Source organism: Pyrus communis, chromosome 5 (assembly GCF_041283825.1).
Source record: "Pyrus communis isolate YQ-2024b chromosome 5, ASM4128382v1, whole genome shotgun sequence".
NCBI classification, from domain to species: Eukaryota; Viridiplantae; Streptophyta; class Magnoliopsida; order Rosales; family Rosaceae; genus Pyrus; species Pyrus communis.
In genome coordinates, this window is record NC_142569.1 from 12,557,246 (window position 1) to 12,571,663 (window position 14,418).

Here is a 14,418-nt window from a genome sequence, read left to right on the forward strand (position 1 = left end):
GAATAGTAATTTTTCTTACTTCTTAAGTTTCAAGTCCTTTGCAAATTTGCAATACTGGTTCAAGTACTTGGTGAAACTTAAAGGTCCCTTTCAAATTCATTAGGGGTCTAATTCTTTATCCTCAATAAAAATATAAGAATTATTAGGGGCAATTCAAATGTAAAATACAAGTTCATAAGAAATTCAGGAGATACTCTTATGCAAATTTTGCTTTAGACGACCGAGGAGCGCTTTCAAACGATCAAAAACACTCTGCTGGAGTACATATAAAAAGACGCTTTAATGTTTTTCCCCGAAGCTCTTCAACTTTAATTACAATTTGTTATGTTTAACAAAAACTTATGAGCATACCAGCTTCCCATCCAACCACCACCAAACGAGCCCGGAATATCTTTATTTTGGGTCCCTATTGATTCTTTATTGGCTTCATACAAGACCCTATTATAAAGGGAACTATATACATAAGCATCATGGTTTCAAAATCCACTGCTTATTTTTTCTTATTCACTTTTCGGTGGATCCAAAAAGGTCCAACGTATATTCTCAAGTACTTCTTTTTATTTTATGGAAAAGTGAATAAACAAAAAATAAGTGCCATTTTTATTGAATTAATGTTTTAAAGTTTGGTAAACTTCCGATATGGGACATTCTTTGCATTCCCTCAATCTTTTTATTATATAAGAAAACCTTATATGTGATAATTTTATCATATCATCACATCAAGAATGTCTCACCAGGGAAGATGCAGTGCAACTCAAGCCAATGTTCATCTCCTCTTTCTCTTCCTCACCATTGTGTCTGCTCAAAAAACCACCTTCACAGTTGGTGACAAATCTGGGTGGACTTTCAACGTCGAAAACTGGACAGATGGAAAGAAGTTCAAAGCCGGCGATGAACTTGGTAATACTACCTAGAACATTCATTATACAATTTTCTCTTTAGCGATACGCGGTGTTTTTATTCGTTTTACACATGGGAAACTTATTTTTGTGCAGTTTTCAACTATGATCCATCCCTCCACAATGTGGCAGTTGTTGATGCCAATGAATATAGTAGTTGTAGTGCTTCTTCAAGCTCTAGGACATTCACCACTGGCAAAGATCCCGTCAAATTATCGAAGGGACTCAACTACTTTATCTGCACCGTCCCTGGCCACTGCGATGCTGGTGTGAAGATTTCGGTTAATGCTTCCTAAATAGTTGGGAAAAATTGAAGGGGAGGGTGGGTTGTCGAGTGGTATCTCTATGTAGTGTATGTAATTAATAATGTGGCTTGAATATTTATTTTTATGTGAAAAGGTTGGATTGCATGAATAAATGAATGTGGTGATTTTGGTTATGTAGTTTTAATGAAGTTCTATTTTGATCCATGTACTCTCAATTGTTACATAGTTTACTAATCGTCACAATATCAAAACAATTATGTCACTTTTTCAACAAATTTGTCACGTTAATGGCATGTTTGTAATGTTTTTATGCTTCAAAAAAGTCTTATTTACCTTCACATACATGTCACAAAGTGAGCTACAACTAGTAAATAACAATGGTTAAATCGATCACAAAGTTAGAATAAGACCGAAGCTGAACTTCGCTCAAACTACAGCACTAAAATCATGATTTGGCCTATTTCTATTTTCATCTTTTATATTTGACTGAGCTAGAAAAATCTAATAATGCTAAACAACACCATAACCACCCCAGATTTTTTTTTTTTTTTAAAAGTTGAGCGATATTGTTGTTAAGTTAGAATTAGTTTGCCACTGGAGGGTTCGAACCCCCATCATCATGCAAGGACGTCATTCCTCTACACCACTGTGGTAGAGGGCCACCTGCACCACAGATAATAATTAAGCTTTCTTTTTTTGGGAATTAATAATTAATTAAGCAGATTTGGGTCCGACGTTTTTCTGTTTATAATTCAGACACTTTGACAGCCTCATTTTTCTTCTTCTTTTCCATGCTCTGCGGAAACACCAAAAGATATGTAATTAACCTATTTTTGGTTTCTTTGCTGACCTACACTTTCACCATTTTTTTCCGGAAAATCGTAACGACGGTTTTTGTTTTGCATGCCTGGAAGTTTGTTGATTCTGTTAGTTTCTTGATGGTTTCAGTTTTCTGGTAGTTGCTCTAGAGATTCAAACATGGTTGTACTCAAAATCTTGTTTTTTCGGTTTCATGGTTATAACCCCCTCTTCCCTTTCCATGCATTCCAATTAGATTCATGACACACTTCTTTTGAGCCTACCCAGCATTCCGTATCCTCACCGAGTTGTGAGAATTCCTTTCGTTTTTCGGGAGATCTTCGTGATCAACTTTTTATCTGCAGTTGATCATATCGAAAAGTTTGGGCCTGAATGCAACATTGCATGGATCATAAACTGAGATTTTTTAATTTGCAAGGACTTTTTATAAGATTTCAAGCGATTATATTGCGCGTAAGATGAGTTGCTTTTCTTGCTTTTCATCCCATGAAAAGAAATCATCTAACACAAGATCAAATAGTGGGAGGAGAGCACAATTGCCTACCACTGTTTCTCAGAAGGAACACAATGTTCCACCAGCACAACAGCCTCGGCCGCCCCCAGCTGGTAGGTCGGATTTTTTGTGCCTTTCTGACGAATAAAAATTGTGGTAACGTGTGATTTTTTCGTGTGACGAAATGATTTGCCAATGCAGCCTTCCCAGCATCGTTGAAAATTAGATTTTTGCCTTCTGTGTTTTGCATCACAAGTCTTGCTCTTCCGATTTTTTACCCTTTCGTATGGCAAATTATTAGCTTTCTAATTATTGGTTATGTATAAGCAGAAGTTCCTAAACCAAAACCTACACCACCAGCTGAGAATCCAGCAGCCAATGCCCATAATGTCAATAAAGAACCCGTAAACGACAACAACATTGCTGCGCAAACTTTCACATTCCGGGAATTGGCAACAGCGACCAAGAACTTCAGGCAAGAATGCCTCATTGGAGAGGGCGGATTTGGAAGAGTTTACAAGGGAAAACTTGACAAAACAGAACAGGTTGTGGCTGTGAAGCAACTTGACAGGAATGGCTTGCAAGGAAACCGAGAGTTTCTTGTCGAGGTGTTGATGTTGAGCCTCTTACACCACGAAAATTTAGTAAATCTTATCGGATATTGTGCAGACGGTGATCAGAGACTTCTTGTCTACGAGTACATGCCCTTGGGATCTGTGGAAGACCATTTACTAGGTACTATTTTGATGTGTTTGTAAACTGATTTTTCACTCCATCTTGCAGCTACTTCCATTTGTATCCGCAAAGGGCTTAAACCCGGTTTCTCATGTTTCGTATCTTAATTTTCAGATCTTCCGGAAGGCCAGAAGCCACTAGATTGGTTCAAAAGAATGAGAATAGCTCTGGGAGCTGCCAAGGGACTAGAATACTTGCATGACGAGGCAAATCCACCTGTTATCTACCGCGATTTAAAATCTTCCAACATTTTACTTGACAATGATTTCAATGCAAAACTCTCCGATTTTGGTTTAGCTAAGCTTGGACCTACTGGAGACAAGACTCATGTATCTTCAAGAGTAATGGGAACATATGGTTATTGTGCCCCTGAGTATCAAAGAACAGGACAGCTCACGGTCAAGTCCGATGTCTACAGTTTCGGAGTTGTGTTGTTGGAATTGATCACTGGAAGAAGAGCAATTGACACCACACTATCAACCAGGGAGCAAAATCTAGTTGCTTGGGTAAATATCCCTACATATTTTTCTTCTTACTTCTTATTCATGTGCTTTGCGTTGAAGAATCGCCGGATACTTGACAAAATAATACACGGTACATAAATGATTTCACTAGTATAACACCGAGGATCACACCTGCTAGACTATGCAGGTGGTTAAGTTATGAACAATATCATGTTCGACTAATTAGTAGTAGGCTGCTAGTCCGTCTCTGTGAAATCTTTTGACACTTTTTATCATAATTTTTTTGTCTATAACAGGCACAACCAGTATTCAAGGATCCTAATAGGTATCCAGAACTAGCTGATCCACTTCTTCAAGGAAACTTTCCTGTGAGAGCACTAAATCAAGCCATGGCAGTTGCAGCAATGTGCCTCCACGAGGAAGCACCTGTTCGTCCCTTGATAAGCGATGTGGTCAGTGCTCTTAGTGTCCTCGGGACAGGTCCGGACACAGCTACCTCGCCTGTAAGCAGCCTTCCCTCTCCATCACCGGATCAAACAATGGTCATAAACGAGGATTCTCAGCTCGAAGACAGTGTAACTGAACGCCAACGCGCTGTGGCAGAAGCCATGGAATGGGGTTCGAGCTCAAGGCACAATGGAGTGGTAGCATCACGGTGTGGAAGTACTTCTTCCTTGTAAAACTACAAGTTGCATAGTACAATGTTGTTTCCACAGGAGCATTTAATTTCTGCTGTAAAACATGTCTTTATGATTCGTTTGCTCATGAATTACTCAAAATTTGTATGAGCAATGTCAGATTGTAACAATGTATCGGGTTGTAAACGCGATAAAAATCAAACAGATTGAATGAGAAGTCAATTATATCGAGTTTTCTTTTATCAATTTACGATCTTCATTTGTCATTGCTTCCAGGATCTATTAATGACTTATCATCAGTTGTTTAGTTAATCAAATTAGAGATCTTTTGATATAGGCACCTCAGTTTTGAATTTTCTAAATCAGACATCCTATCTTTTAGTAATTTGATTAAACTTTTTTTTGTCATAGTTTTGGTGCTATATGCACATTATATTGTATCAAATTTCCTATAATCTAGCCTTTTGATTACACTTTCCTCCGCTAGAGATAATTGTAAAAAAAAAAAAAAGTTGGTTAGATTCAATTTATTTTCACAATAATGCTGCAATTTAGCAATAATTATCTACGATTTAAGATATTTTCTTTCCAAAATAGTTTAAAATATTTTTAAATCCCCCAAAATCAAACGTACCGAAATAAGTTTTTGTTTTAGTACGTTAAGAGAAAATAGGATTGAGAATAATATAAACGTACCAATATACAATATGTACAAAATAAAACGTACCAAAATAAAAATAATGTATCAATATTAACAATATGTGTCAAATCAAACGTACCAAAATTGCAAATAAACGTACTAATTAATGATTTTTGTAAATTCTACCCGCAGATAATATATATGTAATGTATTGTACCTAATAATAATTCATCAACAACCATACTTAAAAAAACAGCAAAAAAAATATATAATTTCACAAAAAAATTGAAAAAATTACACGGAGTTTTTATGTTGATCACCAGCTATTTGAAAAAGAAATAATCATTTGGAAAAAGAAATAATATTAAATGTTTGCATAGCCAAAAAAAAAAAAAAAAAAAAAAGAACAAAACAAAACAAAAACAACGGTGATCGAAAAAACATATTTGGAAGAAGATAAAATATAGTTTAATTACTAATATCTCCACTAAATAAGAAAAAAAATGCATCATGCAGATAAAAAGATGAATTCAAAAAATTATTTTAATTTTAAAAAATAGAGATGACTATTGGTCAAAGCACTTTAATCAAATTTTAAAAAGGTATAGATGTTTAATCTAAATGATATAGAAAAACTGTAGGGGATTCTAATTTTCCCATCAAATTATTTACACCACATAAATAATTAATTAGCGTTATAAGTGGTAATTCTATCGTTACTTGAGTTTGTAAGTGGCCCAAAAAGTAGAACTAAAAGAGACGCTAACTGATAATAAAAGGGCATTGCACGTAATATTGATTCGATTTATTGTTTGTTTAGTACATGTCTAATATGTAATGAATCTACAAATCATATCTCATAGGTTTGTAGTGTAAAAGTTCATTAACTTTCTTAGGAAAGAAACAGTGCGCACAAGGGCGCAAATTTTTTTCCAGTTCAATGTCAATGATTTTTGCCGAGTTTTGTCATTGAAACATTTATTGAGAACTTTATGAGCTTGTAGACTATTGCCGAGCCATGCCGTCGAACCATGTTGTCAATCCTAGTCGACATCTTTCGAGACATGTCGAGCTCTCTTAACATCGGTCAAGCCATGACAACATCTGATGAACATATATTTCATCAAACACTTAACGTTCACTACTAGGTCACATACCAGATTGCCATACAACCTTCGGAGGGGGCATTCCAAGACATTTTCTTTCTTCCATAGGGTCCAGGAAGGAACCAACTAGCTCCTTACAGGATAGTTCCATTTTTTTTAATTAAAAATCTTGTAGTGTTAAAGGAAAACTTAGAGAGTTAGGGTAGGAGAGCAACGACAAGAGAGAGAAAAAGGAAGCTCAGCTGGTTGTAATCGCTTGTTTTTCTTTTGTGGCTTTAAGCGTTTATTTAACGGTGATCAGAGACTTCTTGTCTACGAGTACATGCCCTTGGGATCTGTGGAAGACCATTTACTAGGTACTATTTTGATGTGTTTGTAAACTGATTTTTCCCTCCATCTTGCAGCTACTTCCATTTGTATCCGCAGAGGGCTTAAACCCGGTTTCTCATGTTTTGTATCTTGATTTTCAGATCTTCCGGAAGGCCAGAAGCCACTAGATTGGTTGAAAAGAACGAGAATAGCTCTGGGAGCTGCCAAGGGACTAGAATACTTGCATGACGAGGCAAATCCGCCTGTTATCTACCGCGATTTAAAATCTTCCAACATTTTACTCGACGCTGATTTCAATGCAAAACTCTCCGATTTCGGGTTAGCTAAGCTTGGACCTATTGGAGACAAGACTCATGTATCTTCAAGAGTAATGGGAACATATGGTTATTGTGCCCCAGAGTACCAAAGAATAGGACAGCTCACGGTCAAGTCCGATGTCTACAGTTTCGGAGTTGTGTTGTTGGAATTGATCACTGCAAGAAGAGCAATTGACACCACACTATCAACCAGGGAGCAAAATCTAGTTGCTTGGGTAAATATCCCTACACATTTTTCTTCTTATTCTTATTCATGTGCTTTGCGTTGAAGAATCGCCGGATACTTGACAAAATAATACACTGTACATAAATGATTTCACTAGTATAACACCGAGGATCACACCGGCTAGACTATGCAGGTGGTTAAGTTATGAATAATATCATGTTCAACTAATTAGTAGTAGGCTGCTAGTCCGTCTCTGTGAAATCTTTTGACACTTTTTATCATAATGTTTTTGTCTATAACAGGCACAACCAGTATTCAAGGATCCTAATAGGTATCCAGAACTAGCTGATCCACTTCTTCAAGGAAACTTTCCTGTGAGAGCACTAAATCAAGCCATGGCAGTTGCAGCAATGTGCCTCCACGAGGAAGCACCTGTTCGTCCCTTGATAAGCGATGTGGTCAGTGCTCTTAGTGTCCTCGGGACAGGTCCGGACACAGCTACCTCGCCTGTAAGCGGCCTTCCCTCTCCATCACCGGATCAAACAATGGTCATAAACGATGATTCTCAGCTCGAAGACAGTGTAACTGAACGCCAACGCGCTGTGGCAGAAGCCATGGAATGGGGTTCGAGCTCAAGGCACAATGGAGTGGCAGCATCACGGTGTGGAAGTACTTCTTCCTTGTAAAACTACAAGTTGCATAGTACAATGTTGTTTCCACAGAGCATTTAATTTTGTTGTAAAACATATCTTTATGATTCGTTTGCTCATGAATTTCTCAAAATTTGTATGAGCAAAGTCAGATTGTAACAATGTATCGGGTTGTAAACGCGATAAAAATCAAACGGATTGAATGAGAAGGAAATTATATCGAGTGAGAACTTTTTTTTTTTTATCACTTTATGATCTTCATTTGTCATTGCTTCCAGGATCTATTAATGACTTATCATCAGTTGTTTAGTTAATCAAATTATTTACACCACGTAAATAATTAATTAGCGATTATATGTGGTAATTCTATCATTCCGTGAGTTTGTAAGTGGCCCAAGAAGTAGAACTAAAAGAGACGCTAACTGATAATAAAAGGGCATTGCACGTAATATTAATACGATTTATTGTTTGTTTAGTATATGTCTAATATGTAATGAATCTACGAACATATCTCATAGGTTTGAGTGTAAAAGTTCATAACTTTCTTATGAAAGAAACAGTGCGCACAAGGGCGCAAATTTTTTTCTAGTTCAATGTCAATGATTTTTGCTGAGTTTTGTCAGTGAAACATTTTATTGAGCATTTATGAGCTTGTCGACTATTGCCGAGCCATGCCGTCGAACCATGTTGTCAATCTTGGTCGACATCTCTCGAGACATGTTGAGCTTTCTTGACATCGGTCAAGCCATGACAACATTTGATGAGCATATATTTCACCAAACACTTAACATTCACTATTAGGTCACATACCAGACCGCCATACGACCTTCGGAGGGCCCATTCCAAGACATTTTCTTTCTTCCATAGGGTCCAGGAAGGAACCAACTAGCTCCTTAGTGGATAGTTCTATTTTTTTTTTTAATTAAAAATCTTGTAGTGTTAAAGGAAAATTTACAGAGTTAGGGTAGGAGAGCAACGATAAGAGAGAGAAAAAGGAAGCTCAGCTGGTTTGTACTCGCTTATTTTTCTTTTGTGGCTTTAAGCGTTTATTTATACTATTTGCATGACCATTACTTGCTATACAAGGAACTGGAAATCCTTTCATAATTCTACTTCTAAATTTACACCATCACACTCCTAGATAATATTAACAACAATATAGCTAATTTTATTTGTGCATATTTGGCAATGTATTTTTTTCAATGACGGACGGAAAAATAAAAGTAAATTACATAAAACTACCTTAATCATGGATATCACAATCTTATACCTCATTATTTTTTATTCCAGTTGGCAAAAGAGTGGATCTAGTTCTTATGACGTCATTATTCAACAGCTAAATTGATAAAAAATTTAATGGAGATCTGACATTTCAACAAATTTATAAGTTGAGGTATAATATTGAAATGTTTAAAATATAATGTATGAAATTGTAGTTCGACTAATAATTGAGGTAATTTTGTATATTTTACCAAAAAAAAAAAAAAGAAAAATGTTTGACTTTGTGTCGAGTCAGGATTTGGGCTTGTGCTGAAAAGTAAAAGACATCACAATATTTCCGAAGCTGGGCCTAACTAACGACTAACGAGGCTGACCAGTACCCGCACCAATTTCTTTAGATTGTGTAACGTTGTACGTCTCTTCACGACCGGTGAAAAAAGAGGTCAAAATCCAACTGTATTACAAAGCTTACAACTTCGACAAAAAAAAAAAAAAAAAAAAAAAAACAGGTACCTCTCTCCGTCAAAACAACGAACCTCTGAATCCGATGTGAATCTCGTCCCAGGTACATTTTCCATCCCCCTTCAATTCGCTATATATATATATATATATTAGATTTTTTTTTTTTCAGTTTTTATACTTCTTCTTTTCAAATTATCTTTCTATTTCTGGGTTCAAATCCTCATTGAACTTAAATTTGATTAAATATTTCACATATTGGGATTTTGGTCTGAGATTAATTCAGTTTATATCGTCATGGTATCGAAAAGATTGCGTCTTGGTGCAGTTTTGTATTATGGGGTTAATTCCACACCTCTTTCCCCCCTTAATTTTGGTAGTTTTTTTTTTTTTTTGGTGGTTTCAGGTGAGATTTGGGTTTATTAGTGACATGGGAAGTTGTTATAATTCTCTTAAAGCACAGAAAGTTTGCGTTTTCGGGCTTGGGGAATCGGATAGCTGATTTTTAGCAATATTTGGGAGCTGATTTGATTTGGGGTTGACTGGAAAGATATGAAAACTGAAGTTTGGAAGTGGGTTTTAGGTTTGATATACATATTTGCTGTTGCATCCATCTGGATAGCTGCCAGTTTCGTAGTACAGTCGGTAGTAGATGCCGGTGTGTCCCCGTTCCTCATCACATACATATGCAATTCTCTGTTTGTGATCTACATTCCCTTAGTTGAAATCGGGCGGTATTTGGAGGATAATTTTGAGGGGTTTTGGATTTGGAGAAGTAGGAAGAGTAGCCCTTTGCAAAGGTTAGGAGAATCGGAGCAAATCACTCTCCTTGAGGAGACTGATGGAGTTGTGATAGCGGATGCGGAAGAGGGGGAAGTTAATCTTGGTGTAGAACCGAAAGGTGTATCATACGAGCTTGTTGGGATTTCAGCAACTCAAGACAATGTCACTGAAACGGTAGATAAGCTAGTGGATGGGAAGGGGCGTTGGACACGAACCCGAGTGGCTAAAGTTAGCTTACTGATTTCCCCGTTTTGGTTTTTTGCACAGCTGACTTTCAATTTGTCATTGAAGTATACTACCGTTACAGTAAGGATTTTTAGTGTTGCATGGCACACCCTGCTTCTTAAATTTGTCCATTTGTTTCATCATTTCGATATGATTGATTTGTTGTGTTTGTTGCGTGCAGTCGAATACCATCTTAAGCAGTTCATCCAGCCTTTTCACCTTTTTGGTCTCCCTAGTATTCTTAGGGGAGAAGTTTACTTTGGTTAAGCTTATTAGCGTTCTTCTTTGCATGGGAGGAACGATAATTGTCAGCCTTGGTGACTCACGAACTGCTCTAAGTGCAATTGCTTCAAACCCTCTCCTCGGAGACATACTTGCTCTTGTCTCGGCGGCCTTGTATTCTGTCTATATTACCCTCATTCGCAAGAAATTACCCGATGAAGATGATGAAAAAAGCGGCCGTGCCAGTATGGCTCAGTTTCTAGGATTTTTAGGGCTTTCCAACCTTCTTATATTTCTTCCGGTTGCCCTTATACTTCATTTCTCAAAGCTAGAGCCGTTTTATATGCTTACATGGGAGCAGGTTGGTCTCATCGTTGGTAAAGGTGTGTTCTTAACTTATACTTTATATTCTTTTTAACTTGGAGTTACCTGTGCTGGAGTTTTGCTTTGCTTTTTTCTATTTGTCTAAGCATGCATTCTATAGTAATGCCAAAGACTCCGACCCTAGAATTCTGGATAGGCAGGATTTTATTTCATCAAATTTAGTCTCACTCTAAACCGGATTATTTTTAACAACTAAGATGCGTGCAAATATCTTCCTTATCATTTGATGGATAAATCATAAATGTCGAGGACAAGATATGAACATAGTTGACATGAGGCGTCCTGATAAACACAGATGATGTAGAGTTTTATGTAGTGTTTCTCCTGTGCTGAATCATAATTGTGTTGTGTTTAGGCTTGTTGGATAATGTTCTGAGTGACTACTTATGGGCCAAGGCCGTTCTTCTAACAACCACCACGGTAGCAACAGCCGGTCTGACAATCCAGGTTCCATTGGCGGCAATTGTGGACTCGATGACTGGCAATGCACCTCATTTTGCTGATTACCTTGGAGCAGGGGCTGTCATGATCGGATTCGCTGGCATAAACATTCCCTCTGATGCTTTTAACAGACCAAAAGATGTCATACTTGTGTTAGAGAACGAAAATCTCAGCGAGACCAGTGAACGTCGCAATGCATCGGGCACATGAAGGCCGGTTTCAGCTGCCTCTTCATAGCATGCATTTTACACGTAAAAATGTGTGATATTTGTACTGTTTTCAGAATTTTTGTAAATGCAACTACTATAGCAATATTCTAAGCTACTGTAACTTACGCAGATGGAAATCACACATCGTAATAACCGTAGTTCTTTGAATTTCTTTCACTTGGATCAATTGACGATTAATGCAAATACAAATTAAGCTCATTTTATAAGATTCAAGTGATTACTCCTATCTAAATGCACATAACAGTTGACTATGGCCATTCAATAATAAATTACTCCAAATCCAAATGAGTCCCTTTCGAGGACAATGTATATGTCTCTACAAGTAATCATTAAGATTTCGAAACGACAGTGCCACGAATGAACGCTACAAGATCAATAATTATTCAATAAAAAATTACCAAAACCGTCTGATCATCCATCGGACTACGTACTCAACTTCATTCAGGTAACATTGTTGATTACTTGGCTTCCCAAAAATAATTGCCAAACTCAAACTCTGAAACAACGCAAACCCTTAACTCTGTGACATCGTGGAACCTGCATGACCATATCTCTGCATCACTTTTCTCGTTGCAAGGGCTGCAGCCTCGCTTGCACGCAGTGTTCCACTGGCCATGATCGCAGCAAACTCAGCAGAGATCTCCTCTTGCACCTTACTACGAGCATCCCCAAGAGGATCTACAACTCCGTTGGGAGGTTTAACAGCACTCCCTGATGCTACCCGCTCCTCCGACTTGGTGAGCTGCTGCACTCCAGATTTCGATTTATCACCAGTCTCTTTGCTCGAAGTACTTGATGATTTCGCAATATTAGCTGTTGGTTGCACCATGGAAGGAGGCCGGAATTCTGGAGCTTGAGGAGCAGCACCACTTTTCAACGTTGCTTCCAGATTCTGTATCATGGGCACTGCAAAACAAAGGCAGTGAAAATTCGCATTATTGAGTATTTAACCACATGGTTCTCCCATTAATCGCAATCCTTCTATCAATTTATAGTCATTATCTGAAATCAAATGGCACTAATCACTAATCACTAATCAAATACAAATTAAGGCGTATTGAAAACAAAGGAAATAAATAGAGAACAACAAGAATTATAAATTAGCTTTCAGAATCAAATAGGGCAGAGTAGTATCCAAAGGATGAATAACTTACTAATAAGAGCTCCCATTGGACTGCCCATAACTTCATTAGGAAGCTGCAAAATATAGTCCGGAATGGTTGCACCCACCAAAAATTGAGCAACCTCATTGCTAAAGTTGTTGCAATTGTGAGTAAGCAAACTATAGGTTTCAGCAGTATACCGGGGACTGATCTCCTGCAAATACATCTCAAAGACATCCTTGGGCACATGTGTCACACCCAAATCTACCACTTTAATCGGTGTCCCATATGGCGTTGACCCAGCAGGAGCATGTTGTATGCCTCCCCCAAAATAGTACTCAGTACCATAAACCACCAATCCCGTGTGCCTGCAATTGAAAATTCACATGGAAGGTTTAATTACCTTTACACATGCCTTGCTAAGAAGAAAATACAGAAATAACAATATTTCTTCATATCGAAGTTCTCATCGTATTCCAATGAACAAAAAACACTTACCATATGCCCTCGATGGCTTTCCCCAAGAAAGCCATGGACATTTGCCTGGCTAATCCTTGGCTCAGGTCGTATACATTTAGAATAACCTTGTGACCCTCCTGCAACCAAATTAATACATCAATTAAAGAACTGCATTGCAAAGCAAGAAAAGAAGTCAACGCAATGAAACGTCAAAATACAACAAATATAACACACACCTCTGCCATCTCTGCGGTCCAAAATCAAAATGCTCAGAACACAAAAATGCGGGGTATTGAGCTAATGAAGATCGTGTATTCCAATCACACTGATAAAGATAACAATTAAAGAAACATCGTAAGGGCCAAAATTCAGGGAGAAAAATAACAAATTCAGTTATAAGCAGCTAAAGCTGGACACTATGATTGCCAGAATCAACATCTAAACGCCCGAATTCTAAAGTTTGCAAATTGCTAATACAAGTTAGAAAAATAGTACTTCTGGTTTGCTCCTGTGCTTCAACCACCACCACCAAAAAACTTCAATACAAAAAAAATCACCAAATTGTATACGCAAAACAGTTTTATTTGTTTAACATCATCAACATATTTTCCCAATTGCAAAACAAAACCAGTAATTGGAGCTACATTGTTCGAATCTACACTAATTATCATACAAATCACCGAAATCAATGAACAAAATCCTGAATTACCTTAAAAAAACACCTTTTAAATATTCAAATCTAGCAATTACATACAGCAATCTACCTTAAGCATTGAATCCCACAGATCAAACCAAAATTCCACACAAAATTCCAAAATTTAAAGTGTAAACTTTTCTACAAATCCTCAACAAAATTGAAAAATATATAAAGCGCATTACGGAAAGCAAATTCGATTAAACAACTGAAAGGCTGATGGATGACGATTAGGGATTCAATTGCGATTTTGTAACGAGAGAACGTACCTGAGCGCGAAGAAGCCGCGAAGAGAAGTTCTTACTTTTCTGCGGTTTGCGTGAGCCCGTTCGGATCCGTCGCTTTAAACACTTTTCCAACCAATTGGGACGACAATTTGGATTCCGGTCACTTCCATGACCTTCTAGAACTTACTAACCAGTTATGTTGGGACACGTGGATTGTCATTCAAAGCCCACGTGCTCTCTGGAAAATATTATTTTACTTTTCTTCTTCTTGTGTTTGGCGCGACCTCCCGTTAAACTCTTCCCGCTGGTCTATCCTTTGTATTAAAAGGTGAAAATAAATTAGGCTTTTTTTTTTCTTTTTTTTTTTTTTTTTTTTTTTTTTTAAGGAAATTTAATTTAGGTAATAAATTTTCATATTTTTGGAACACAAATTAATATTTATGCGTC

At 37.2% G+C, this 14,418-nt stretch overlaps 5 protein-coding genes across 6 annotated transcripts; 4 read left to right on the plus strand and 1 right to left on the minus strand.

Moving 5' to 3' along the window:
• Positions 1–626: 626 nt before the first annotated feature.
• Positions 627–1,427, plus strand: LOC137724712 (basic blue protein-like). The gene is made up of 2 exons (XM_068463430.2): positions 627–900; positions 996–1,427. The coding sequence occupies exons 1-2, from the start codon at positions 726–728 to the stop codon at positions 1,193–1,195; spliced, it is 375 nt and encodes a 124-aa protein (XP_068319531.2). The 5' UTR covers positions 627–725; the 3' UTR covers positions 1,196–1,427.
• LOC137726693 (putative serine/threonine-protein kinase PBL26) lies at positions 1,258–4,536 on the plus strand. The gene is made up of 4 exons (XM_068465631.2): positions 1,258–2,590; positions 2,808–3,212; positions 3,327–3,718; positions 3,973–4,536. Exons 1-4 carry the CDS (start codon positions 2,443–2,445, stop codon positions 4,354–4,356), a joined length of 1,329 nt encoding a protein of 442 aa, XP_068321732.2. The 5' UTR covers positions 1,258–2,442; the 3' UTR covers positions 4,357–4,536.
• Positions 4,537–6,355: 1,819 nt separating this feature from the next.
• On the plus strand, positions 6,356–7,559 carry LOC137723239 (putative serine/threonine-protein kinase PBL26). The gene is made up of 3 exons (XM_088693267.1): positions 6,356–6,416; positions 6,531–6,922; positions 7,176–7,559. The coding sequence occupies exons 1-3, from the start codon at positions 6,383–6,385 to the stop codon at positions 7,557–7,559; spliced, it is 810 nt and encodes a 269-aa protein (XP_088549393.1). The 5' UTR covers positions 6,356–6,382.
• Positions 7,560–9,163: 1,604 nt separating this feature from the next.
• On the plus strand, positions 9,164–11,694 carry LOC137725272 (putative transporter C405.03c). The gene is made up of 4 exons (XM_068463905.2): positions 9,164–9,309; positions 9,610–10,292; positions 10,393–10,816; positions 11,173–11,694. Exons 2-4 carry the CDS (start codon positions 9,756–9,758, stop codon positions 11,466–11,468), a joined length of 1,257 nt encoding a protein of 418 aa, XP_068320006.2. The 5' UTR covers positions 9,164–9,309; positions 9,610–9,755; the 3' UTR covers positions 11,469–11,694.
• A 26-nt stretch (positions 11,695–11,720) lies between these two features.
• LOC137725273 (uncharacterized) lies at positions 11,721–14,151 on the minus strand. Of its 2 annotated transcripts, none has more exons than XM_068463906.2 (5): positions 14,014–14,151; positions 13,287–13,375; positions 13,090–13,187; positions 12,643–12,959; positions 11,721–12,394 (listed from the first exon to the last, which is right to left on the minus strand). In XM_068463906.2, exons 2-5 carry the CDS (start codon positions 13,293–13,295, stop codon positions 12,003–12,005), a joined length of 816 nt encoding a protein of 271 aa, XP_068320007.2. In that variant the 5' UTR covers positions 13,296–13,375; positions 14,014–14,151; the 3' UTR covers positions 11,721–12,002. The 2 variants fall into 2 exon arrangements, with proteins under 2 accessions (XP_068320007.2, XP_088550522.1); XM_088694396.1 differs by lacking the exon at positions 14,014–14,151 and adding an exon at positions 13,815–14,011.
• Between the last annotated feature and the right edge of the window lie 267 nt (positions 14,152–14,418).